Below are 27886 nucleotides of genomic sequence, written 5' to 3'. Positions count from 1 at the left end.
TTTAGCTTCAGTCATAAAGCGAATGAATATGGTGGCAAGCAAGAGTAAAGCAGGCAAAACGGAACAGAAAATAGAAGCAGATAATAGAGGCGAAATGTGCCTAAATGAAATGAGCAAGTCCCAAAGATTAAACCAAGTTTAAAATATGCTTAAAGCTTAAAGGTTTTTCCCTTTCTTTCAAAGGCTGACAAATGATTACTCTTCAATATTTTTGCTTCGATAGTTTGCTCACTTTGTGCTACCAATCATAACCTACCGCATTGCCTCTTTCGATGCCAATTTAAGTTTTGCTTTCATTGAATTAAGCCATTAAGCGCAGCACCTCCCGCCGCCCTCTACGCGACTTTTGCTTCTGGGCAAAGGAGAGCATCGAAAAGTGCAGGCAACAACTTTCAACTTGTTGGCCTTTGACATAGGAGCACCAGACCTTCTTACCAAACCCCCCACTCCATGACGCAACAATCAACTGACTTCAATCTGCACACCAAGCGCCCACCCACTTCCACCCCCCGCAACACTCTTTGGGATGCAAATTTGCCTTCAAAATATTTGCCACAATGAAATTAAGTCTGTGTGTGTATGTGTGTGCGCCGTTACCCCTCGTTGCACCCCTCCCGTTCCACTTGTAGGCCTCTCTCTACCGTTTCGGTCACAGCCGACAAACAATTTGGTGGAAGACTCAACAGCGGCGGCGGGCGGGGTTTGGGTTCAAAAAACGAACCAAAGTTGAGTTCGCTTTCCGTGCGAAAGTTTATTAAAAACTTTCCTTTTGCTTTTTGCACAAACAAACACAAACACAAACACACACACACGCAGCCATATATCCTTTTTTTTTGGTTGAATAAAACACTCTTCGGAATGAGGATTGATCGAACGATAAGAACGTAGGATTCCAAGGAATAATCTTACATAATAATCTTAATAATTTATCAATAGCTTAAGAGATGTGTGAAAAAAGAGAGACCCAAAAGCAGTGCCACAACGGAAAAGGGTATCAAGAGAGCAGAGTCTAGGAGAGAGAACTGCCACTGTGAAACTTAATAATTCACACGGGAGTGAATTTTTCACAATTTTCACTTTTTTTTCGAACTTTGCCAAAAAGGGAAAAGAGCACGAGAGCAGGGCAAAAGAGCAGCTCTTTTTTTGAACAATTTTATTCAAGCGTAAAATATGAGAACCACAATCAGAACCTGCATGAAAGAGAGGGACAGAGCTGGTAGAGATGAAGTGCCTTCCCTCTCTGTGTGAGCTTTCAACTTTTGTTGACATTATGAAACCTCTAAAGTTTGCGTCGTTTTTACTCTTTATTATTTGTTTTACAGCTAGTTAAGGCCATTGTTCAGTGGCCACACACATGCAGGTTTGTGTTTGTGTGTGTTTGGTGAGGGGACAGCAATCGAGGGTAGATTAGGGGGCTTCTTGTGGCGCCCATTTGTGTGCTTTTGTATGCAAATCAGTGTACAAACAGCCACAGAAAAGACAAACATAATTGAATGGGACACACACACACACACATGTTCCCCCATGCCCCCCATGTTAATTACTTAATTGAGTGCTTGCCGCTGGCCAAGTACCTATGTACATATATGATTTAAGTGAATCTAAATCCGAGTCAAAAGCTTAAAAATATGTCTGCAGGATTTTCCCCATTTCCATTCAAATTTCAGGCATGCCAGCCTTCTTCTTATTTCTGCTCGCTCATGAATATGCATTCAAAATGATATTCCTGCGGACAGAGCTCATCATGGCCATAGCTATCAGACGGTCTGGATGGACTGCATTATGCAAAACTTACTTATAAACCATAAAACGCAGCAGACTGGGCCTAGATTCCCATCTCCCTCCTCTCTGCTACGCTACGCCGACTGGCTGGCAGGCAACTCAGCAACTTTCAAAATGCAAAGTTGTCAGCAAGCAAAAAAAAAAATATTAGAGAAATAAAACGAAGAAGTTATCCCGACCTAAACTGAACCGACATTCTCGCTTTTCCTCTGCGACTCCAATTCGCTCTCCTCTCGCAGTTTTCTGGCTCTGTCTGCGTCTCGACTTTTATGAAATATTAGCCACCAACTTATGCACATAAATCTTGGCACTGTCGTAGCGGTGCGGTGGGGCCTCCTGCCTTGCCGCAAAAGTTCTCCTTTATCTTCTTTTTTTCAAATTTAACAATGAAAAACCATAACGAAAAGGTGTGAAAAGTGCGCAGCAGAGTCTCCTAAATATCTAGATAAGTTCCTGCAGAAGCAAAGGAGTGCTCTTCATTAAAATATAAGTTAATTTTCAAGGAACAATTCTGTGTGGGTGGAAAGCAGAAGAAGATGCAAGTTTTTGAAGAGTTTAATCCGATGTGAAACTTCTTTGACCCAACATCAATAACGTTTTCTCTTTGCATTTCCCTTTGCTTGCAGAAACCCCTTAAGTAGCCAAGATGTGCATTAATTGGTGGTAACTCCACACATTTGCCGCACGCAGGACAACAAATAATTATCGAGCCCAAGTACCGGAAGCAGCAGCAGCATCTAATAGCAGCGCCCACAAAATGGCTGACCGCACACAGACCACCGCAGCAACCACAGCCACACGAAGGAGCAGACCCTGGCTGAGAGGAGAAATGGGCGTGATACTCGTGGTGGTGCTGGTGCTGCTCCTGCCCCAACCATTATGGGCCTTCTGCCCCTCCAAGTGCCAGTGTTTGGGCGGTGAGGCCAACAGCAGGGCCCTGTGCGTGGATGCTGCCCTCGAGGATGTGCCCATCCAGCTGAATCCCGAGACAAAGTACATCAATCTGACGTTGAATCGGATACGCAATCTGGAGTTCTCGCTGCCATTCTACATGAAGCTGGAGATACTCGATCTGTCGCAGAACATCATCGAGACGCTGGGCTCCAAGAACTTCGAGTATCAGTCGGAGCTGCGAACCCTCAATCTCAGCAGCAATGTTGTGAGTTCCCTGCACAAACATGCCTTCAAGGGATTGACCAGCTTGCTGCTGCTGGATCTCAGCTACAACCGCATCGAGACGGTGCATCCGACAGCCCTCAGCGATCTGGCGTCTCTGGTGGAGCTGGATCTGACCAACAATAATATTGTGAGTCTCGAGGATAACTGCTTCAAGGGCATGTCCACGCTGGAGGTGCTCGTGTTTCGCAACAATCGGCTGCTTGACGTACCGGCCAGCAATCTGTGGCACCTGCATGCCCTCAAGAGCCTGGACATGTCCGACAATCTGGTGGAGTTTGTGCGGAATGACAGCTTTGAGGGTCTGAAGGAACTGCTGGCCCTCAGCCTCAGGGGCAATGTGATGAGCGAGCTGGATGCGAACGCCTTTGAGGGACTCATCTCGCTGAAGCATTTGGATCTGGCCGATAACAATCTCACGGTAAGTGAACTTTATGCAACACAAAACATGCCACAACATGCGGTGAGGGCAAGCCTCTGCGCCTGCCTCATAAATTTAGACACTCTGTCAGGACGAAATCCTGTGTCCAACACTTTGCCAAAGCGGATTTAATGTGGGCGAATGGGGAGTGCTATCCTACTCTTTCGCTTAAGTTCGTCCTTCCTGGAGTTTTGCTGCATTTTGCATACGCACAATTAATAACCATAACTTGTTGTTGCCTTTGCACACACAGGCACACACAGGCACACACACACATCGGATATGCCAGTCCTTTCTGGCCCTATAGCCACGTCCTTTCTTGCTATTTATGCATGCAAACATGTCCGTGCCGTTGCCAGGGCTGATTTCTGCTCTATGCTCCATGCCCCTCTCTTTGCTTGGGCCCTCGGCCACCGGACTTTCTGTTAAATGTTGCCTTTAGTTTGCAAACTTCGTCTCGTCCTTCTATCTGCAATCCCCTGCAAGAGTTATCTATGCATGAAAATCCTTGCAACAGGGCAGACTTAAAGCTGCTTCAACTTTCAACGGGCAGGCAGACAGTTTTCTAGATATGCTGCAAAAACGTGCCTTAAACTTCGGCCTTTAAAAGAGTTCCGATAAAGCAAATCCATGTCCAAATCCATGTTGGTAAGGCTGCACTTTAAATTTAAGACCAGTCAGTCGGTGTTTTAGTTCATTTAAAAGCCTTTCTTTATTGGCAAATAATGAGGAAAAAATGTACTATGTTATAGGGTGGACTTTTCAGGACTTTCAGTTAAGTTTTGCTCAAAGGCGAAATGCCATGAAATGTCCAGCAGAGACACAAAACGAGTGAGCAGCAGAGAAAGGCAGAGCGAGGCTGTAGTGGCAAGAAATGCGTTTTTATGCAATCACAGACTGTGTCTATGGGCAGGATGTAGCAGCAGCGGCAGCCTCGTTCACCTCGTCCTGTTTTTGCAAACTGATGGATGCAATCCCTGGCCACATTCTCTCCCCCGCTCTTCCCTTGCTCATGTGCATCCTAGTTATGGTCGTTAAAAGGGGATAGCGGTAACGTAAGAGTGTTGTCTGTGTGTAGTCCTGCTGCTTACTGTCTGGATTCTGTATCCGGCATCCTAAGCAGGTGCAACAGCAGAAACAGAGACCAGCAGCCACCAGGAGCAACCGCGCGCAGTCAACGTAGCTGGAATTTATGGCGCTCGGAATCAGTTCGAAACTACTTAAAATACCTTTTGGCATTTTGTAGTTGAAATATGGCAAGGTATCGTATGGTATGGTATGGTCTGCCCATCGTCCCACGCCCCTTTCCACGTCCGCTGCAGGAGTCTCTGGTTAGAGCCTTTGGCAAACCCGTTTCGGTATTCACAAATGGCATTCTTTTTCCTATTGGACAGATTGTTGTTTTATTATGCACATGGATAACCAACTCTCTCAACTTCTACTACTTTCCTTTGGCATGTGGCTGGCTAGTGCATGAAATTGTTGTCTACATCTCCATATTTGCCTTTTAGCCAAGCTTCAGGGGCTTCAGGGATTCAGGGATTTTGAGCGGCAACAGGATGCTGCAACAGTATTAGTCCTGTGTATGGAACAATACAGAAGGCATTCGACAAGCATGAAAATGATTTATGAAGTGCTCGCCTGGTTTCCTTCTAAAGTCTTTTCAGCACATTTTCGAGTTTTAATCGATTTCTATTGATCTTAAAACGTTACAACCTTTTCGTTGTATTTCCCCCATCAATTCATGCAACATTCAAATTTATTGCACACCGCATCAAAATTTATTCAACTCAATTTCCCATTTTTGAGAGCAGGAAAAACTACTACAACAAGTAAATAATTCGCACAATTGACTGATTATTTTGCTGAATACATCCTCCGGACAATTGCTGGAACATTAGTTATGCACAATTTTGCATTTTCCGTAATTCAACAAAAATATTTACTCTCCACTCGAGAGTTGGCAGGGCTGGGGAGAGTGAAATTTATATTTGTACTATTTATTGCGTATGCTTTATTTCCCATCAAAGTGCAGGGCACACCAAATGTTGTATCGAAAACAATTCCCAAAATGCGTGTAGTTGTTGCACATGAGGTGGAGCGAAAGTTTTAATAAAAACCAATTTACTGTTCTACTGCAGATGCATCTGCACATTATTTATTTATTTACTTGCAGTTTATGCATATGTAGATCTATTTTTTGTTGTCAACAATTGTATGTTTCATGTTGTTGCATAAATTTTGCGTATCGTTGCACAACAGGAAAATCGCTTTGCTGTGAAATTTATTTCATATCATTTTGCACGATTTTCCGTGAGCTGCTGAGATATTTGACATGTGCCATTGAGGTCCATCGAAGGGACGAAGAGTTGGAGAGTCAACTGCCAGAGGACTGAAGTTTTTACAGCAAAGGAAACTCACTTTAACGAGAAGCTTCTTGGGTGCAATTATTTTTTATTTGCTTTTAATTCAATTCATTTAATTTTCCACTCGAAAATCTCTTTAATTTTTTTATTTTTCCCGCTTTAATTCATTTTCTTGTACTCCGTAAGCAGAGAGAAAACCCGAGGGTTGGTCATAAAAATGGAAATTAATGCGAAAAATCAAAGTCAATATAATTTTCACTTTCTTTGGTGGCACTTGGGCTTCCCTGCACCCCTCTCCACGCCCAAACTGCCTCCCACTTTACACGCCCACAATTTTTTGTTCACGCTGCGTTGCCTTCAGTAGAGGGGAAAAAGGCGGGCGAAAAAGGAAAAACGGACAAGGGGCAAAAGGCTTTTAATTAGTCTCCGCTTTTCCTTTGAGTGCAGCGCAAACATCAACATAGGGAAAGAGGGAAGGAGAGAGAGAGGGAAAGTAAAAGTGAAAATGGGGGAAAATTGCGTGGGTGGGGAGGGTGGGGAAGGGTTGCCATTTGGCTAAACAATTGCCCCGCTTGGCCTACATTGCGTATGGGTAATGCCTTTTAATTTTCAAACATTTTCATTGCCTTATGAGAGAGACCTTTGTTGGCCAACGCAGCATTTGAATTCATTTGCCACACACACACACACACACACACGCACGTACACGTTTGGGGCAACACCCTCCGCCCTAACTCTCCTCCACTAACCTCTCTGTGTTCTGGCACCACTCCATCCCCCTTGATGTTCATTACGTTATCGCGTAGTGTATTCGTGTCCGGATGCCTGGCACGTAGCTTCCGACACGCCAACAGAGAGAGAGAGCGAGAGAGGGGGTGAGTGGAGAGTTGGAGCAACTAGCATCAGCCGAACTCTGTGGGCCAAAATTACAGCCAAAAGCTTTTGCACCCCCTTTCTACAGCACCAGCAGAGGGAACCTTTTCTTTTATGCATGCCACACTCGGAGCTGTCTTAGTTGTTGTAACAAATTCGTTGCAAGATTGATTTTATTGCCTGCCCCAAAAGAAAAGAAAAGAAAAAACCGCGACAGACGAATTTGTTGGTCAGAAGGGTAGAAGGTTCATTTTTGTGGCTGGGAGTAAGTACATGACGTACGTTTCCGTTTCCGCTGCAGTCGCTTAAGCAACGCTTTCGTATTGATTGTCTGCTTGTTACACCCTGGCGCGTATTCTGAGTTTTGTGTAGTTTTTTGGAAGGCATATAAGTAGGGAAACCAACTACTTTAGAGATCACAGAGTACTTAAGAAGCAATCAATACAATATGATGACGATATTAAACAGTTTTCATAACAGAAATGATTGAAAGGAAAAGCTATCAAATCATTCTCCCGCTTGAGGGTATCAAATATTTCAGCTCTCAAGTGAAAATGCCTTAAATCTCTCTTGCTTTTTGTTTGTAAACGCTTTTCCTTCCGTTCATTTTGTTTTATTTCTGTGTTGTGCAATAAAGGAGCTGCCTAGACTCTCTTCGCCAACTGTAAAGTGCAGAACCGCAAAAACGTTTTTAGTGCTGAGTGGCCGGACATTAATATTTGATGAGCCTACTCCAAAACGAAGAAGTTTCCTTTTCATTTTGGCATACTTTTTTACAGTTTTTGTTTTGTTTTTGTTTTTGTTTTAAATGCTATCGCTCCGTTCTTTAAGTAACTCTTTCGCTCTCTTTATTACAGATGGTGCCCACCCAGCAGCTGGCGAAACTTTCGAATCTCACCTATTTGAACCTTGGAGGCAATCGCTTTTCCCACCTGCCCGCCGTGGCATTCCTCAACTTGTTTCATTTGCGCGAATTGCACTTGAGCCGCCTCGACTATTTGCAGCGCATCGATTCGAGGTAAGTTCTACACACCAAAACTTCTATTCCCCTGACCTGGCTCCAAAAAGAGTCCAGAGACGAAAGGAACAAAACAAAACTGAAAGTGGGTCAGTGGAAAATGAAACTGTTTGTTTTCATCCAGGGCAGCCGTAAACAAGAAATGCGAAAAAGAGTTTAGAGTACATTCGGCCACTACACTTGGGATTGTTCTTTGGGGAGCATTATAAATTTAAGATGCTTTGGACAGTCAAATGTAATCCAGAAACCTGTGGACTGTCCGTCCCACCAGAACTAATTTGTTGAGAAAATCTAAATTTAAATCCACACGTAAGCTCTTTTGTTGCTCGAATTACCCAATAAATGGCATTATAATGCCTTTCGTCAACGCCTAATTGCTTTTCGTAACAATTCAGTCCCACAAATGTAAACTTTAGTTCAAAGCATTTGGAAATTGCTCGATAAAATACTCTTTAGAATTGAGGGACTAATTAATGAATGGAAATTCACTTTCGCACACACATACACGTGACCTCCACGCCCCCTCACAGACACACACACACACACACACACACACACGGAAGAGAGCTTGCCTCAGCTGCAGAACAAGGACAACAACAAGTCATTATAGCTGAATGCAATCAATCATGGCTAATACGCTTTTGGTAATAAGATGCCACCACACACACACACACACACACACACACACGCAGACACCGTCAGAGGCAGACACGACAGAAAGGGGAAGTTGGCTTTGGGTGGGATGAGGGGTCGGGCTGGGGGAAATGCTTGAACTCCATTCGAGCATATGTTAATTCAATAATTCCAGGCAATTTTCATATCAAATCGTTCAACGAGTCCTCTGCTTACCATACCACCCCCACCTTCGTGTGGCCCGGCCCTTCTTGTGGCATGTCAATCAGCCACCGCCACCAGCAGCAGAGTCAGGCAGCATCGACTCTGCCACGCCTACTGTGCGACATGACGCTTTACAATGACATTAACATGGCACACATGACACGTGACAGAAAGGGAAAGCAGGAGTGTACAAAAGAGAGAGTGAGTGAGGGGGACACAAGAAAGTGCCGTCTAAGTCCGTATGCCATTTAAATCAGTTGAATTTGAACATTTTGTTTGATTTTCTTGGAACAAGTTTGTCTAAAGCTCATCCCAGACACACACACACACACGCACACCCCCTGTCTGTGCCTGTCTGTGCCCGCCCCAATCAACCAAAAGCAGCCAACCCTCTCTGTTAGCCTGGCTTTGTAATTGCTTTTGCCTTTTGTTTGGCTTTTGTTTGGTCTCTGTCTCAGAATTGTGTAAACTTTTACGTCGCATCCACTCTCCTTCCCACATTCTTGCCAACAGACTGTTGAAATTGTTGCTCAATCTACTCAGTCATTTACATATGTAAGGACACACACACACACACACACAGACAGACACTGCACACACTCACACTAGCAAGTCTGTTTTGAGCGATTTGCTAACTAAATTCTGTGTACATCTTTCTCCACCAAATTGTCCAAATGGAACTCAAATCGGTTGAATTTTTCCGCTTTATGTTAATTTTGTACCCTTTGGAAGACAATCACCATTCAGACACATTTTTTTTTCATATTTTGTTGCACAGATTTTGGTGTTTTAGATGGCCACAAGTGGTGTAGTTTTTTATAGTTTCTGAATGTATCTTTCAGTGCAAAAAAAAAAACAGGAATAATCCTAGAGCAAGTGGCTCCGTTTTAATGCTCAGGGATATTATTTTGGCTGTAAGTTATACAATTGTACATTTATTTCGAAATTTTATGGTCAAACTTTATGGCAGTATAGAAAAGTTCGAGGCAGCACTTGATGGTGTATTAAATTTGCCAAAAGCGGCACGAAAAGGTTCATACGAGACATAAAATACCCTGGCAAATGCCTTTTTTAAGTATTGGCATTTAGTAAAATTTACTGGAATCTTGCTGACAATTTTGAAACAAATCTGAAGGAAATACCCTCTTAAATGGGTCCCAAATCTGAATAAATGGAAAAAAAGGTGGCAGCCAACACACAGTCCACCCTCTGCCCCCTTTCAACCCCTTTAAAGGATATGGCAGAGATTTGGAGATGGAGACAGACAGTTAGATGAGAGAGAAAGAGACAGCCGGAATAACCCTCACAGACAGAGAGGGAGTAAGTGAGAGAGAGAGACATGTAAATATTTATGCAAATGCGTTAATGGAAATCTGAAAGGTAGAAATGTTGGATATGCTTTTAAGAGGAGGCGGAGGAGTACACGCGATGGGGCAAATGGATACATTTCCCTCACACAGGCACACACATGTGCTCCTGCCACCGGTGGTGCTTTATGAAATTATGAAATCCCTACACCTAAACAATCAGCGCCAGTCCATTGCAAAATTCATTAGGCAGCAGCACGTTGTCATATGCCAACAACAACAACAACACCAGCCACCCTGCGAGAGCAAAACAAACAACCCTTCACCGCAGCAAAAGTGTGGAAAGTGTGGAAAGTGTGGAGTGCAAAAGGAGGTGTCATATCAAAGGGAATATCAAGTGAACATGACTTAATGGCGGAAAGTCATTCCGGCAAAAGGATTCCCCCCTTGGCCAACGCATGGACCATGGGCCCTGACATCCCTGCCATGTGGCACGACGTGTAGGTGTTGCCCGGTTTATTTGGTTGCGGATTTACAAAATTGAAACTAATTGTTTGAAAATTTATGCACAACGGAAGCACGCGGAAGTCAACGCAACAGAGAGGAAGAGAGAGAGAGTGAGCGAAAGTGAGGCATGTGTGACATCATTTGTTTTGTGGCTGCTTTTTGGGGTTGACTTGTCCATGAATTATAATGGAGCCCAAAGAACCGGGAGGCTGTAGCCATGGGGCGTTACGCCAGAGAGCGACAGCGAGAGTGAGAGTTGAATGCGACAATTGGGAATTGAATTCACGTGTAATGGACTGTGTGTGTCTGTGCTCCGGTAATGGGTGGATTATGAAGTGATTGAAGGGTTTAAATCTAGGGTAACAGAACTACAGCACAAATAGAATGTGGAATTAATTGTGGATTTTGCGTGGATTCTTTCTCAGTATATCTTCACGTTCATTCCACGCCAGGGTCCTGTTTCTTCCCAAAATTCAAGTGCATTGCACGGCTGAGGACTCTGTAGACATGCATATGCATAAATAGACAGACTTCAACTTGCACCATCCTCCCTCCTGTGCGCCTTGTGTAGCTCCTTCTGGTAAATGCGCCTAATGGCTACTCCAGCACTCAGGCAGAACCGTTTGCTAAAGTCATGTATTTCTGCTGCTCCTGCTGCCTTGAAATATTTCCCAGCTCATAATTTATGGAAAAATATGGCAACAGTCGACACTGTTGATGAGGAGCGGTGGGGTCAGAGAGGAGCCAGAGCCAGGGCCAGGGCCAGAGCAAGAGCCATCATGTTTATGTTTTCCTGTTTCCGTAATTTCTTCCTGCTTATGTTTTATTTTTTCTTTTTTGTGCTGCCTGCTTTATTTTGTGCCCTTTGCAGTAGGGTCTTAAATGCAGTGTAAAGAAGCTTATATCATGGTGTATTATTGAAATGAGTCATCTGTAAGGGCATCCAAGGGTTGGCATTCCGAATATGAATACATCTTTTGTTATTTTGCCGTGGCGGCACCTTGCGTTCTCTCTTTTTGAAAAAATTCTGCATTGCAGCTGAAAAATGAGAACAAAGAATGCAAGGAAGGAGTTGCAGCACAGTGTATTTCGTTGGGTCCTAAGATATTCTAACCTTTTGACTCGGGAGCCTTTGTTTAATGTGAACTTAACTGTGTGTTTATTAAGACTTCTGCAACGCTTTTGTTGGCTCATTAAGCTGACACATTTTCTTGTCAACATTTTCATTTAATTAGAGCTGAATAAAACACACACAATGGCGAGCCACTTTTCACTGATCCTGGTCCTGGTCCTGGTCCCTCTGTAAATGGCAGTCATTGACTCGGTAGAGAGTCTGAGCCGGCAGTCAATGGGTAAGGACAAGAGCCACTAGTCTCCTGTTTATGTCATATAGGATGTATGCATAATTAGCACGCCACACCATTAAACATTATCTGTAGTCGTGTTTATGTCAACATAATTAGATACAAATAAAATATGGGGAAACGGTAGAAAAATAAGAAACAAATTGACATCATTAACAGCCAAGAGATGCACTTGAAAAAGCAGCGCAAATGTGCATAAATTTAAAACAAAATTAAAATTTTCCCTGGTTTTACGGTGCAAAAAATCCCATTGAAAAGCAATCATTTTCTTCAAGTATGTGTTTTGTGCAATTTGCAATCGATTTTGCATGATCCTCTGCTTTGCCGCATTGCCTCCTCTATTGTTATTTGCTCATGTTTAATATATAATTATGTGAAATGAAATGGGCGAGTGATAAATGTCTGCCCGGGCAAACTATCGTACCTTTCCATGCATTCGCCTATTTCTCATTCTGGTGGTGACGCCCACCCGACTATCGACCGTATAGTTGGAAAATTAATGGTTCAATGCGGCGTATGCGTAATTTAAAAACGTTTAAAATGTCATTAACAAATGGCCGTATCCATATCACTTGATAATTTGTCGATTGCCCGCCAATGCAACATGGAGAATGAGGGCCAGTGTCCCGTTTCATTATAGAAGTTGAGTGCCACAGGCCAAGAGAACAATGAACCCCAGCCCCAGAGTAAACGTCAGGCGCAATATAAATTTCAGAGGCAAAACCTAGAGCCCTGTGAACATTTTCAAAACTTAAACCCAGCCCCAGAGGTGCTTTTCAGAGGTAAAGCCCAGTTATATAGGACAGTTTTAGACGTAAATCCCTGTTAAAAGACCACTGCGAACCTGTATGCCACTCCTATTCAGAGGAGAGAGCTTGGCACCCAGTTAACCCATCAACATAGAGCATATCCCATCATATTTTGTTGTAGTTAAAATGTCAATCAAATGAATGGGGGGAGACGTACAGAGGTTGGGGATGGAGATGGTTTTTAGCAGCCCGTTATTGGGAGAAGACTGTGGGGATACAGACAGAATTGACTACCATTCAAAACTGTATCAAATGGCGACTGACAAACTGTTTGACAGTCTGACTGATTGACTGTCCAATCACCCAGGCAAGCAGACAGCCGAACCAACCAACCATCCATCCATCCAGCCATCCTGTTGATGATGTGAGTGAACTCTGATGGTTTCTGGAGTCCTGAAAGTCGTGACTCTGCCACCCAACAGGAGTGAGTGCACGGACAGCAAACATTTCAATCGGATTTCGAGCAATTCCAATTCAGATTCACCCACACATAGTCAGGGAATGGGCGGGGGGTGAACAATTTGCATATGAGTAAACCCCCCCTTTGGGTTGCCCAAAAAACAAGCCAAAGGGAAAACGAAGGATACGGAATCAGGCAAACATTTATGCCTCACAGACACACACACACACACACACACACACACACACACACACACACACACACACACACACACACACACACACACATGACAGCCATTTCCGTTTCCGCACGTTTGACGTTGGCAAACGCAAACAAAAAGGGAGTTAAAAAGAATATGCAAAAGAAAAGAAGCGAAAAAACATAAAAGGGGCATGCCAATACCCTGGGAAATACCCTTATGGCAAAATTCGTTGCAAAGTTTTGCTTCTCTGCATCACAGGCGTAATACCCTCTACAAAAGGGTCCAAAAACGCGAACCAAAAACATGAAACATGCTAAATTCAGTCTGAATGATGGCTTAAACCATCGCCCAAAAGCACAGACAAAAACAGCAAAAAGGTTGGTCCCCAACAGCCAACCTATTCCCTCTCCCTCTGCCATTCTTTGTTGCCTTTTTGTATGCCTTGTCACGTGCTTTTTGCCAGGCAGTTGCATTTTAAAGCAAAAGCAAAGCCGCCAACACAACAACAGGTCCATGAGGTAGGTAAATCAACCTGTAGAGCCATTGCTCTGCCCAACCCCCACCAGCCCATAGAAAAACTTTTTCTTTGAGGTGTCTGGAGGAATCCATTCCCGTGGTGCTACCTTCAATGTCACGTTTTTCTGTTGATTTTCCCTCTACTGTGCACCAAAGATATTTGCATAATATTTGCACAAATAATTGAATTTATTTTTTGCCTGTTTCGGTGAGGTTTACCCGCTAAATTGTTTTGGGGATATACTCGTCTCACACTCGTAAGTCGCATACAGACACGAGTTTTGTCTTTGTGGTAATCGAAAGTTTTCTTTGCGGTTTTTTTGTGGTCTGCAATTGAAGTTTGGTACGTACTTAGGATAAATGTTAAACTTGCCATGAAATTGAATGTTCGAAAGGTGGAAAATTGAGGGTGTTCTGTCTAGGAAGTCTGTGAATTATGTGTGTGCTAGAAATGTAGGAAAAAATCCACCACGAAGGGTCGCATAAAATAGTGCAAATATCACTTTAAACTCAACACTTTGTGTTGAGAGAGTGATTGAGATCCTTTTGCCATAAAAAATAAATGTACTTGGAATCTAAAAGCAGCAAAGTGTTCTTTCATTGGAAAGTCTTTCCACCCATTTGTTATACAAATGAAATGCACAAAAATTACTTCTGAGAGTTGTCCGCATCCCAAAAGGACTTGTGCAAGCCCCGTCCCAGCCCTTCCTCATCATTCAACCTAATGAATGACAAACAGTTTTCATGCATGAAGCCAGCTCTCTCGTTGCCATTTCAATTCGAATTCATCACAAGATTCGCTCGACTTGATGCCTGCCCTTTATGGAGAGGGGAGTAAAGGGGTTCCACAAAATGCAGCCACTTATCAAATCAATGCAAGGGTATCCTTCTGCAACTGGTTCTGGGTTCTGGGTTCCAGGTTCTGGGAATAAATGCGTTCATTTAACATGGAATGAAACTCTCGAGCGTATTGAAATGAAATGTTGCCTGCAGAGCCAGGGAACGCTTAAGAGCGACAAATTCGCTTTGTGTCAGCAGTGGATGAAGTCGGGAGTCGCCACCCGATCCCTCCGCTGCCTCACAGCATTGCTCATACGCCACGTTACACTTATTTCTTTCCACATCTGAGACTGTCTGAAGCGATGCTGGGGATAGAGAGAGTTCGGGTTCCTGGGGTAATGCACTGTACTACACTCCACACAGGCACACAGCTGCACATGCATCGCCCCCCCCCCGAACCGTTCTTTCCGTCCCCCAAGTCAGCGACTTAGCGCGTTGACTTAACTTGGCAGGGATTTACGACAACGCTCTATGGAGCTCCGAATAACATGGAGAAAACTGCAGACTTTTCTCCTGACTTCGTCTTAGTTTTTTTTATGCCCTTCCATTCATCGTGGCTCCTTGGGATGTTGGATGTTGGATGTTGGATGTGGCATGCTGCCTCCTTTTATTAAGTTGAAAATACATAGACGCAGGGCTAAATAAATCCATGTCGCTCTACTCGTAAGTCGAAAGCTGACGTTGTCATGTGTGCAACAAGGGCAGAGAGAGCTGCTATTCCAAGGATATTTATTTAGGTACATACATATATAAGTAATATGTGTGTGCAGTTTTAAGCTTAAGCGTTGAATGCATAATTAATACCCACACCCGAGACCCTGGTGGAAAAACTAGATTCCCTTTGGGGGTCTCAGACAAACTGTCATTAATTAATGCCGCCTATTCTCTGTTCGAATCTCTTGCAGAGCCTTTGTGGATAACACGCACCTGCAGACGCTGCACCTGAACTACAACCCGCAGCTGAGCGACATACCGATGCGCCTGTTCCAGGGCAATCCCAACATCCTGGAGGTCTACATGCAGAGCAACAGTCTGCAGACTCTATTCTCCGCACAGTTTCCGGTGGATCAGTTGCAGAAGCTTTACCTGGGGGATAATCCACTGCAGTGCAACTGCTCGCTGCTGTGGCTGTGGCGCCTCGTTACCGGAAACTTCGAGGGCATTGAGCCACCGCTGGAGCATGCACCGGGCGGTGCTGTGGCCGCCTTGGCAAAGGAGGCAACCCAAAGGGAGGGGGAGCAGGAGACGGATGATGCCACCACGGCGGCCGTGGCCGAGGATGGTGTCGCCGTTTTGGCTGCCTACATAGCCGAGCAGCACATTGCTAATGCCCTGCACACCACCGAACCGAGTGCCTACGAACTGGCCACTTCCTCCTCGTCCGCAAACCGCAACACTGGGTATCTGCGGATGGACCGGCAGCAGATCGGCTGCGACATCTGGCGGGACACGGTGCGCACGCGGCGCCAGCTGCTGTCCATGAGCGAGGGCGAAATCACCTGCCCCGCCCACATTGTGACGGTGGTGTGTGCCGTCATCACGTGCCTCCTGGTGGCCATGATCGGGGTGAGCGTTCTCTACTATCTGCGCTTCGTCAAGCGTCGCAGGAAGCTGCTCCACGAGCGCGGACCCATGCGCACCAGCAAGAGCATCATCAATGTCCATGACCGAATCCTGCAGGGCCACCAGCCGCTGGGCGGCAATGGACTCGGCATGGGCATGGGCATGGGCATGGGCATGGGCATGAGCATGACACTGGGCGGCAGCAATGGGGGCATGGGCATGATGAATTATCCACACAACGCCCAGACGCTGCAGGCGCACCACCACTACCATCAGGCGATGCCGCTGCAGGCACACAACACAGGGAGTGGCCATGACTATCAGCAGACGACGCTGCCGCAGCTGGACAAGCTAGAGCTGGAGCGCTACCTGGCCGCCCAGACGATTGCCAATGAGTACAGGGCTCTGAAGCCCTGGGAGCTGCCCGTCAAGGAGGCGGACGACGAGCCGGAGCATCTGTACGAGCGCTTCGATCACTACGAGTATCCCGATACTCAGACCATGAGCAAACTCAAGCAGGCGGCATCGCTCTCGAAATCATCTGGCGATCCACCAGCTGCTGCTGTGGCATCGAATGGGAAGCCGCATGTTGTCTACGTATGACGTGGACGTGGCCAGGTCGAGACGGGCATGGAAATGCAAATGGAAATGGAAATGGTGGGCCTAAATCTCACCAACAACAACTATCGGAGCTATGTGCAGAGCGAGTTCTGAAAAGAGTGTGGATCGCTAGGATCCGTCGAAGATGCCATTGAAACAGGGAATGTGAGGTTATGGTTTGTTTAAGTTTCGGTTCTAATTTCTAAAAGCAAAACAAAAACAAAAACAAAATAACAAAGGCAACAAAGGTATAACAAGCGTCAAATGAAACAAGGGATATGATATGTCTATGAATACGAGTACTCAAAACGACTAAAAGATAACAGATATAAAGAAGATATACATACTCATCGATAAGCTATAAGGAATACTCGTACTAAGCAACATTAAGGAATACGAAATACTATTCAAATCATACACTTTAGCTCTCTCTCCCTCTCTCTCTTTCTATCTCTCCCTTTCTCATAGTTAATGGCATTTAGCATTCGCATACTCTAGATAGCATTTTATTGGATAAGCTCTCTCCCTTAAAAGTGAACTTAAACCAATATACCAACATATATAGAGATAATATAGATGTAAAATGATCCATTCACAAGCTGACGAAGAAGGATATTCTTTTGGTACAGTTGTGCAGGCGCAGCTTAAAAATATATTTTTATGGAATAATACCTTAAAATGATATTTTTGTTGCCAGAAAAACAAACGCAACTGTACCGCTCTGGGGGATGCATGGAACTGAAAGAGCATGCATAGACGTATACCATCTCTATCTCTCCCTCTGGCATTGAAAATAACCCAAATGGGGACCAAATAGTCCAGTCCTGTCCATTCTAGAACTAACTGATAACGAAACCAATTTGCCAGACCGACGCTCTTCCTCTCTCCATGTGTCTTTACCAACAATTTCCTTCAGCAAAAGAAAACAAAAAGAAACATCTAAAGTGACAATATACAAATACATAAAAAGCATAATACAAAGGAAATTATGATAATTCTAGATGTATTTTAAGTATAATGATATGGAATAATTGTAATCTTAGTGAGACAGAACTCAAAGTTGAAAGAATTTGTAAATATCTACCATTACCAGATCCCCCTAGATTATTGTAAATAATTTATGGATATTTTCCCAACAAAAATAAGCAATAAATTGCCAATAAATTCAACGCATTTTTTTCGAAATCAAAGCGCTCACTCGTTTGATCTTTTTGCATGTAATAATTTAATTAAAAAGAAAATATTTAGATGGCAAATTCGCTACAATATTTGCATGAAACCACACACACACACTGACAAATGGGGAAGAGCAAGTGTATAAAAAGTATAAATATTTATCAAATAAAATAGTGTATAAACATACCAAATAAGCAGAATCAAAAGGCGGATGCAAACACAAGCAAAAATGCACCCGAAATGCATTTTCAGAAATAAAATGGATTATAAATATAAACTAAAAATCACAGTGTGAGCAGAACGGAGGGGAAAACTGGAGCGTAACATTAAATACTATATATATATAAATATACGAGTATATGCAAAAATATTTAATTAAATGATAGACACACCCACAACAGAAAACAACAACAACAACAGCAACAAATATAAACAAAATGTTATTTCTTATACGAAGACTGAAGAAAATGATGATGCAAATAAAAATGAAATGAAAAATTACAACAAAGTTTACTCTTATTAAAGGAAATGAAGAAACGAAAGGGACAGAAAAACCATGCTACAAACAAAAAAGAGTTTTGTAATAAATCAAGAATTTCGGAACAAATGAACTTTCTTCCTTTGAAGAACTTATGCTTTTTCTGTGGCACTGCTTTGCTGGGTTTAGCTCTAGATCCTCCCCTTGCGGTTTAGCCTCTCCATTTTGTAGCAGAAAATACGACAAATGTACGGCAAAAATCCATGTAAGACAAATAAAATACTTGTCTCCGCACAAGAAATGGCATAAATCTAGTGCCGAAACAAGTGCTCTACACACAAGCACAACATCCACTCCATAAGTAACCCGAAACGCCTACAGCAGGAGCAATGGACGCACACAAAGAAGGAGAAGCGAAGTAAAAGTAAAGCAAAGTAAGTAAAATATTTGCCAGTCGGTCAATTGTCGGTAAATGGTGGCAAGAACAGAATTCAAATAAAGTCTGGACAACATACACAGCAAGTTCTAGTGCTGTGACTTTGTCTCACATGTCACAATTGCTGTTGGCTAAAATATTTACACAGCTACAACTGAGAGTTAGCTATGAATAAAATGTAATCTTGACGAGCGAATGTTAGCGTGAAATTGATTTAAATTGAAAAACGATTTAATTTGTATATGAAATATATTTACATAGGTCTTCAATTGATGTGCTTAAACAGAATATTTTCATTTTAGGCAAGCAAAAGTACCCGCGCGTTTCACACTTTTCGGTCTCTGTGCACTGTCGGGTATACATTTTTAAGTCCAAGTGTAATTATTACAATTTCAGGAATTTGTTTCTCTGAAGTTACCCACTTCGAAAAGTGTAACAACAGCAGTAACAATAAATGAAAGAGCGAGACAGATAAAGAGAGTGAAAGACTGAAGAATTAAGCAAATAAATCTGAATGCTTTCTAAATAATTAATATGCCTGAAAGCTCAGTTTCCTGGAAAACTGGGTCTCGTCTCTGTCTCTACCGCTGCCCGTGTGCCACTCATTGAGTTGTTCAACTCTCAACGCGTCGCGTCGCGTCGCGGCTTAGATGTAGCACCGACAATCTCCCTTCCCTCTCTCTCTCTCTGTACAGCATTTGTACATTTGTGTTTGGATATGTGTGCCTGTGTGTGTTTGAATGATTGTGTGGCATTTGTTGTGGGCCATGAGGCAGGAACACCTGAGTTTAGGTCTCTGAGGGCTGCTGGTGGATGTAGGCGTGTGAATGATGGCCACCAATTAATATTACCACCTAAAATGTACGAGTGTGTGTGCATTTTCTGATAGCTAAGCTGAACAAAAAAAACCACAATCCACTTTGTTGTACTTTTAATTAGCTCGAGAAAATGCTGTGCTGCGAGCGCGTAAGTAATCATCCAAGTACAAGGAGCAGCAATAAGTCATAAAGTGCAGGAAATTACTTGACGAAATCCAATGGCGGACAAGTGGCCGCCCATTAAATGCAGCTACAAATATATGCACGTCCACCCCATCTGCGGAATAATCGCTTCCTCCCCATCTGAATAACGATTTCTGCAGCATTTTAATTGCCACGAAAGCCGAATGAAATTCTGTTATGGAAGGCCGTTAAATAGATACAGATGCGGAGATGGCAGTGAGATATATGCTGGAACATAAAAACTTAATGTCTTGCAATTTGTTAAAAGATGCGCAAACGGCCAAATAAAAGATGGCCAACTGGCAGGGGAAAATATCTTTAATTGAACTAACGTGGAGAAGATGCAGACAACATCTTTCCCATGCCACAAATCCATGGCTAATTGTTTGCCTTTTGCATCTGAGAGGGAGTTGTCATTCATGCGGGTCCAAGCAGCTGTGTCCACAAACTGCTCAAATAATGGTCAAGACACACACACACACACACACACACACACACACACACACACACACACAGACAGACATGCTGTCTGTGCGCTTTTATGATAAATCAAAGTCACTTAGCCTTGATGGCGATTTGAAATTCACTTACATTACCAAGTATCCATGTAGTATCCATGGAGTTCCTGCTGTCAAAGCAAAGGCAAACTTCAGCTAGAGACCAAACAAAACGCAAGGACATATCATTTATATCAATTTAAATAAAGACCTTTCAATGGATTTGAAACTTCAAGATAGAAAAATCCCGTAAAAAGCTTAACAAACCGAAGAGGGCGAAAGGCGGATAGAAGATGGTTGGACGCCCTGTTCAGATGGATGGTTGGACGAGGCATTGACAGTCGTAAGCCATAAACCACAGAAAATTGGGCATTATATTAGTTAAGATGCTGTCAAGCTGAAAGATATCCACATGGCCCCAGGGGTAAGGGGGAGAGTGGACACAGGCCAACACAGTGCAGACATATCTCTTTCAACACCCGGCAGGCAACATAGAGAAAGAGGCGGAGCGAGTGAGATAGACAGAGAATGGTCTCCATTAGAAGGGGGATGTAATCGTACAGACAACAGTATCCCGTATCCTCCCGTACCAACCGCAGCCTTGTCCGGCACTAAAACAACATTTGACAGGGGAAAGAAAGCCAGAAAGCAGGAGCGTCACTGACCTCGGCTGGACCAGGACTCTCCTCAGCCGATAAGCAAACGCATTCATCTTACAGCCAGCCAAAGGGTTCTAGAGAGAGTAGCTCCTCTCAACTTGAACAAAATTTAAACATTTCAAGGGCTTAAAGTGTATCTGAAACTTAACATTTTGCCAGCGCTAAGGCAAATTATCTTGACAGCTAAACCGGTTGTGCACTTAACCAGGTTACGGTTACAGTCCGCCATGCAAAACCCAGACATATGGCATATATATCTTGATCAATTTGGATAACGGTAGAGGGGAGGACACCGCAAAAGAAACTGAAATCATAGCCAGAGCTTTTGTTTGGTGTTTTTTGCTCAGCTATTTACCTTTTTGTCTTTTTTTTTTTGGTTTTCTTTGGTCTTTTTGTGCCACTTTGCTTATCTTGGCCACACTTTTTATTGGTCTTCTTTTATTTGGCAGGACACACCCCATAAGTCACTGAATAACAGCAGGATAGCTGCAAATAAGTGGCTCATGGTAGGACACACGAATTAGTTGTGGTTTTGGCTTTGAACTTGAAGGTGGGGAAAGCTTTGCAGAAGTAAGACAAAACCCAAAGGATGTATGTGAATACATTCCTTCAATATCTTTCCAATCATCCCAAAATTATCGACAATTTTAACCAAGTTTTAAGTTACTGTTGATTTATTTTACAACCCACGCACCCACACTGAGAAATTGCTAAAAACAAAAATTGTTTTATTGCCACCACAAAAATCAAATACATTCCAGAAGCGGCCAAAAAAAAAAAACCCTAAAAGTGAGTGCGAGAGTGAATTTCATTGGGAAATTGGTTCGTGTTTTCCAACATGACACCCTGAAGTCTTTGGCATATAAATTTATGAAAATATTTACACATCAATTTCGTTGCTGTTGCCGCAGCAGCAGAAAATTGCGAGACAGGTGGGAGGAAGAAACACCTTTTGGCTTCATTGAACTTGCGCTGAAAACGCCCTGCAAATACGTATATAAACTGAATCAATTTCTACCGCGATAAACTTCAGATACACCTTCTGGCTGGGGGTTGGGTGAATTGGGAAAGGAGTAAAGTGATGGTGCGTTGAGGTAACTGCAAAATGTTGTGTAAAATTTGCAAATGCAATAAATAACTCGTTTCGGTGAAAAAGGGTTTTCTGCTGCTGCTGCTGCTGTTTACACCCTCCTGAAAAGCATGTAACGCTTCCTGCTTTATTTTTTTGGCTCTCTAAAGGAATAGAGTTGAAGGTATCCCTTGCCTCGCTCGAGTTTTAGGTATTCTGGTTTTTGTACCCCTCTCCGCACTGCCCATTGTATATCCAAAAGCGCGCCACATGTGCGAGTCTGCTTGTACTTCCTGTGGGTTTTTACTCTTTTGGTTTTTAGTTACCCTTCAACATTTTGGGAGCTGTGCAACGAGACTGTCGACTTAGTCTTGGAAGAAGATACATATACACATATTTATCAATGCAAAATGTATAGCAACGGAAGGAAATGAATGAAAATTATAATGTATAAATTGTACTTTTAAAGGTCTCACTACACATTAGGCGTTGCCATCGCTAAATAAGAACATTGTAGAGTATTTAATGCTCAGTCTCTCTGTGTATTCCTTTTTTTTTTGGGTTTCGTTTTTTGTTTCGCTTTGCGTGTTGTTTCGGTGGCAAGCATCCCCGAAAGTATGCAAATAATTTTTGGCTCTGGCTCCGAATCATATTTGATATTCAGTGTCAGAGTTTGCCTCAAAAAGAGGGAAGGATGGCACGACAGCAGGAAGGGTTTGCCGCCAGACAGAGTGTCAGAAGGGGTTGGCGTCGTTATTGAAATTTGCATGCAACGCGAAGGATACTCGGGCATAGGACTATATATAAAGGCGGCAGCAGAACAGAACAGCAGGCGTTGTTCTGGCAATTTATAGCACTTGTGTCTTGGGCCGAGGCTTCATTCGTGGGTCCCCCTAGGCAGAGTTTGGTTATTGTTTCGCCATATGAAGCACTCGTACAGGAGTCGTCCTGGGGCGAGGAATCTGTAAAAGGCAACGAATTTCCATCCGCCCATCCCCGTGGACGCAATTGTTTCGCAGTCATTGAAGTTTTGATTATGTGCGCAAATCTTTTCGAAATGGCATCTCGAAAGCATTTTCCTGACCCTCAAAATCCTCACATATGAATCGCTAATTAAGTCACTGCCCCGTCGGAATTCTGCTCTCAAACGTTGCCATGGAAATATTCTCAAACAAATGGGAAAAAAATGTAATGAAAATCCCTAAAAAAAATCGCCACAACGCCTCTGGCTACGAAAAACTATGCCAATAACAATGTCATATGGGTAGGGGTAATCCCTTCCGATTTAGCCTCTGTTTTTCTGTGCTGCCTGTGCGTATGTTTCCCTCTGCAAAACGCCACTAAACTTCGCTTATCAAAAGTTGAAATTGCAGCGCGCTTTGGGGATTTCCGAGGGGGCAGCCACTCGAAAGCTCCATTTACAGAGGCTACAAAAGGGTAGCGCGGGGGTTTGGCGTGGGGGATTCCACTGTAAAACTCTGATACGAGGCAATCGGCATTTTTATTTTCTGGTTTCGCAGTCGTCATCATCGTATGCCACTGACCCATTTCTGACATTTATCACACACACACACACACATACACACACAGAGATATTTTTTATCCACATAGATACACACTCGTGCATATATCCTGCAATTGTCCCGAGGGTCTAAGCACAGGCAGAATGAATGACCGACCAGCTGTAGTCCTTTCCCCTTCATCCTCCGACATCTGACTGCTGACTAAGTGGACTTTTATTTCCCTATTATTATTGCCAGCCGGATAAAGCGGCGTATACGCAATGAATAGTTTTTCCCGCTAGCCGTGGCGCGCTCTTCTCCTGATGGTTCCGTTCGTCATCTTCAACTCCTAAGCGTTTCAGATTAGTTGCGCCACTGCAAGGGCCACACACATTTCCCACTTGGCTTTTGATGGGCAGGCAGGCGGGTTTTTCCCATAACGATTGCTTTTGATGGCCCGAAGGCTTCACCCATCCCCCCCACCCGCCATAATGCTTGGCTCGGTTATTTCTTTTTTCCGAGATTGGGCCACCAGAAGAATGGGCTCTCTATCTTTGTAGACCACCCCCCGCACAAGCAGTGTGCATTCGTGAATTTTAAGCCACAGAAATGTTCTTATCTCTTATCTGAGTGTGTGTCTGCTCCCATGGGTTCTTCACCCAAGAAACGTCATTGAAATGGCGGCATCATGTGTCATCTTTATATATGTATTTATGTATGAATTTATTGATTCACGCAGACGAGGGACCCAATCCAAAAAGGGAATTTCAAACAGATAAGACTATCTATCTTCGAGCTGCTCTGCTTCCGAGTTCTTTCTGTGGCAAGCTCTCAGTCTCTCACACGTTCAGTCGATTCGCGATCGTCGGGCGGGCAAGATGGCCAAGAGCACACAAGATTCCTACATTGCGGTGCTGTTCCTTGTGGTTCCTTTTGTAAGTAGACGAGAGAGATCAGCCTTCCCAAATATCATTGGATAATAGTTTGCCCCTGCTTCAGCTGGTTTTACCCCCTGCGATACGTTGCTCTGGTGATTTGAATCGACATCGATTGTTTGTCCAAGCCGATCGCACCCTCTCCTCAATCAGCAATCAGCTCATTGCCCAGGCAACGGAGCTGGTGGACAATGTGGTCGAGGATCTGCTAGTGCTGGACTCACAGAATACCATTCTGATGGGCTACCTGGACAGCTTCGATGCCTTCACGGCGGTGAGTGGCAACCGAACGCAGGAGAAGCTCGATACCTTCTACGGCGTTGTGGGGGACTACCTGGACTCGGACACCACCGGGGATCCCCTGCGATTATCCAGAATCGAGACGCAGCTAATTGCCCTTTGCCTGCAGCGCAACGGCTTCGATCGCTGGAAGCGCACCGTCCAACAGCGAACAAACCAGTTGCAGAAATTCCTCAACAAGAAGCTGCGCAAACACCTGGACACCCTGGACAATGAGGATCGAGTGGCGGTGGAGCGACGCTGGAAGCGGACAACTGCACGCGGCGGCACCCGCAGACTCAAGAAGCTGCGAGAATTTGTCCAGTGGTTGGGAAAGTTCAGAGATTAGTGTTTAACGTGACGTTGTAGGTTATAGGGGGTACGGCGGGGACAGTCATAAATTATTTCGTACTGATAAGGAAATTTATATGTTTATTGTACAAAATGTATGTGCTCTATCATGCTCAAACATCTGCGACAGCGCCGTGCGCAGATATTTCTAATAAACTTTTTGACAAGTTTATGCAAAAGATAAAGCAGATAAACGATCTTTATTGAAGGGTTTCTCACAAGTCTTTCAATTGGCAACAGCGTGAAAGTAGAGACTCCGAATTCTGGTCGATTTTCAAAGAATTATCTACGAAGAAGCGACAGCACTTTTCTGGAATCTGCATTTTCTAATATATTTTGCATACTTAAAACCATCCTTTGTTCTCTTTCTCTTATTAGCAATTCTCTTTCTCATGGCACGCAGTTCATATTTCAATAAATCAAACGAAATACAAATCCTAAAGCTCTTACCTAAGAGAACAAGAGAACTCTCTCCGCCCCTTAATAATCTTAAAAAGGACATCTCCCAAATGCAATTTCTGTAGACACTCCGCGCTCCTTAATGCACTCGAGACAGTGGGGAAACTTTTTTGTGTGTTGCATGATGTCGATGGCAATGAAAACTTTGTCATGCCGGCACCTACACGTCCGTGAAAGGATGGCAAAACTTGGATAAAAATTATGAAACTGAATACGGAAGCGTTGCACAAAATTGAGACAACAAAACAACAAACACAAAGAGACACATACGGAGGGAGAGAGATAGAAGAAGAGACAGTAGAGTCATGTGTCATGTGAGAACTAAAACTGAAACTAAAACTGATGCATTTTATGGCTGGAGAATGCAGACTGCTGGGAGTAGAAGTGCTCCTGCAGGTGGAGAGGGGGAAGCTGTCGACTAAGGGTAAGGGAAGCAAAGGATAAAAGAAAAATTGCAGCTGCACTTCCTGTCTGAAAGCTGACAAAGTGCTGAGTGCATTTACGACTTGGACTTTCGAGTGTACGAATATTTGGTGCCTTTCCCTCTCTCTCTCTCTCCCTTTGCTCCCCTTTGCGTTGCGTTGCAGCTGCAGACAATTTACAGAATCTCAGCACTGGAGAGGAAAACTGCACTCGATGGCAAGCTCTGTGTCTAATCGGATAATCAACCGAAACTCTCGATAATTGGCGTTACATTTGTCACACATTTGCCTCGAATCTCTGCTCCAGTTGCAGCACAAACTTCTCGTTGGATAAACATGAATGTTCTACTGCATTTTGGTGAGTGCTTTGGGTATCCTTGATCGGAAATATATTCATTTGCAGCTTCTACAGCTGCCCTGTTGGGGGTTTTCCTACTCCTGGCCGTGCCCATTTATTCGAATCACTTTGCCAGTCAGCTGTACAGCCAGGCATCGCATGGTAACCATCACAGGAACCTTGTTCTGTCGCCTGCCACCACAAATATGGCCCTGGGTCTGGTTTTCTTTGGGACGAGAGACTGCCCGGAGCTGACGCAGGTGCTGGACACGATGCGGCACGGCGATTTGGCCACGGCTGCCATCAAAATGGTGAATCGTTTGTATGTCGACCGGAATATCCAGCTGATGCCCGCCTACCAGGAGGCCATCTCCGACGATCGCATGGGCCAGCCGGCCAAGAAGGTGGACTTTAGTGATACGCAGGTCGCGAGCGAAGAGATCAACTCCTTTGTTCGCATTCTCACGGACAACAAGATACAGCGGTTCATACATCCAGGCCCCCTGGACAAGGACATCAAAATGGCCATTGCGAATGCCGCGTATTTCCATGGCGAATGGGCGGGGATAAAGTCCAGCAAACGCCTTCCCTTCTATCCCTTGAATGGAACGGAGCAGCTGCTGGTCGACACCCTGGAGACGTACGATGCCCTGCGCTATGGCAGCATCGATTATCTAGACGCCCACGTCGTGGAGTTGCCCTACCGAAGCGAACAACTCTCCATGATCATCATTCTACCCCGTGATCCGGGGCAGAGTCTGAGCAAACTCAGTAGCCTCATACGAGATGTGGATCTTGTGCCGCTCACAGAGAATCTCACCAAAGAGTTTGTCCATTTGCAGCTGCCAAAGTTCCAGGTGGAGACACGACTGCCCCTGGAGAAGATACTGCGACCCCTGGGCGTGAAGACCATGTTTCATGCGCCCATTTTGCACAAAATGATTGCCAGTCGTGATAGGAACCATAAAATTGGCACAATTTTGCACTACAGCTCCATTGAGGTGAGCGAATCGGGCCGCGGGTATTCTCCCCTGATGATGATGAGCCAGCAAATGGGCAGAACACCCATCCAATTCTTTGCCAATCATCCGTTCATCTTTGCCATCAAGGATACAAATCATATCTATTTCATGGGGCATGTGGCGGCACCCCCCTGAAGTCGCAGAGGTTCCTACCGCTCCTATAAACAGCTATTTATTAAACGAGACAATCTATCGCATGGGCACTCTCTGTTTCCTTTTAATCATCGTCTCCAAGATCAGCACAATCGCCGCAGTCGCCACATTCCCCACAGCCCATGCACAAGGAGCCGAGACAGCCGCAGAAGCAAAGGGCTGGCAGGCAAACGACGAACACGAGCAGCAGGCATATGGATGCCATAACTATGAATATGATTCCAATAATTCCGAGGCCACCGCTGCCAGGCTTCCTTGTAGTCGCATCCGCAAAGCTGCCCGAAACTGTGGCCACAACTTGTTCAAAATTACTCCCACCTGAAGCCATTTTAATTCAATTTAATGCGCGAATAATTTTTAAATTTTTTGAAATTTCAACAAATTTAGAGCAGTATCTCGGAATGTTTTAGTTCATGTGTCTGATAGATGATAGGGCACTTTAAAAAATTCATGCGACTATTTCGATCTACTCCAGCCAGGTGCTAACCATCATTCAGTGGAAACATCACACAAGGCAAAGGCCACTTTA

General features: G+C 44.1%; 3 protein-coding genes across 4 annotated transcripts in view; all 3 read left to right on the top strand.

Moving 5' to 3' along the window:
• The window catches only part of LOC117580295 (leucine-rich repeats and immunoglobulin-like domains protein 3), an 82491-nt gene extending 65672 nt beyond the window's left edge, over nucleotides 1–16819 (top strand). For both annotated transcript variants that reach the window (XM_034266779.1, XM_034266787.1), the window contains exons 3-5: nucleotides 2409–3379; nucleotides 7476–7636; nucleotides 15324–16819. In XM_034266779.1, coding sequence (XP_034122670.1) covers nucleotides 2540–3379; nucleotides 7476–7636; nucleotides 15324–16584 — 2262 coding nt within the window. In that variant the 5' untranslated portion in view covers nucleotides 2409–2539 and the 3' untranslated portion in view covers nucleotides 16585–16819. The remainder of the gene's footprint in view (nucleotides 1–2408; nucleotides 3380–7475; nucleotides 7637–15323) is intronic.
• A 7445-nt stretch (nucleotides 16820–24264) lies between these two features.
• LOC117580325 lies at nucleotides 24265–25149 on the top strand. Its single transcript, XM_034266824.1, has 2 exons — nucleotides 24265–24334; nucleotides 24399–25149. Exons 1-2 carry the CDS (start codon nucleotides 24278–24280, stop codon nucleotides 24960–24962), a joined length of 621 nt encoding a protein of 206 aa, XP_034122715.1. The 5' UTR covers nucleotides 24265–24277; the 3' UTR covers nucleotides 24963–25149.
• A 993-nt stretch (nucleotides 25150–26142) lies between these two features.
• On the top strand, nucleotides 26143–27401 carry LOC117580306 (leukocyte elastase inhibitor-like). Its single transcript, XM_034266800.1, has 2 exons — nucleotides 26143–26203; nucleotides 26258–27401. Exons 1-2 carry the CDS (start codon nucleotides 26182–26184, stop codon nucleotides 27337–27339), a joined length of 1104 nt encoding a protein of 367 aa, XP_034122691.1. The 5' UTR covers nucleotides 26143–26181; the 3' UTR covers nucleotides 27340–27401.
• The last annotated feature ends 485 nt before the right edge of the window (nucleotides 27402–27886 follow it).

The sequence above is a fragment of the Drosophila guanche genome, unplaced genomic scaffold, assembly GCF_900245975.1.
Source record: "Drosophila guanche unplaced genomic scaffold, DGUA_6, whole genome shotgun sequence".
NCBI lineage: Eukaryota > Metazoa > Arthropoda > Insecta > Diptera > Drosophilidae > Drosophila > Drosophila guanche.
The sequence above is the reverse complement of the archived record's forward strand: the minus strand, read 5'-3'. Positions and strand labels throughout refer to the sequence as shown.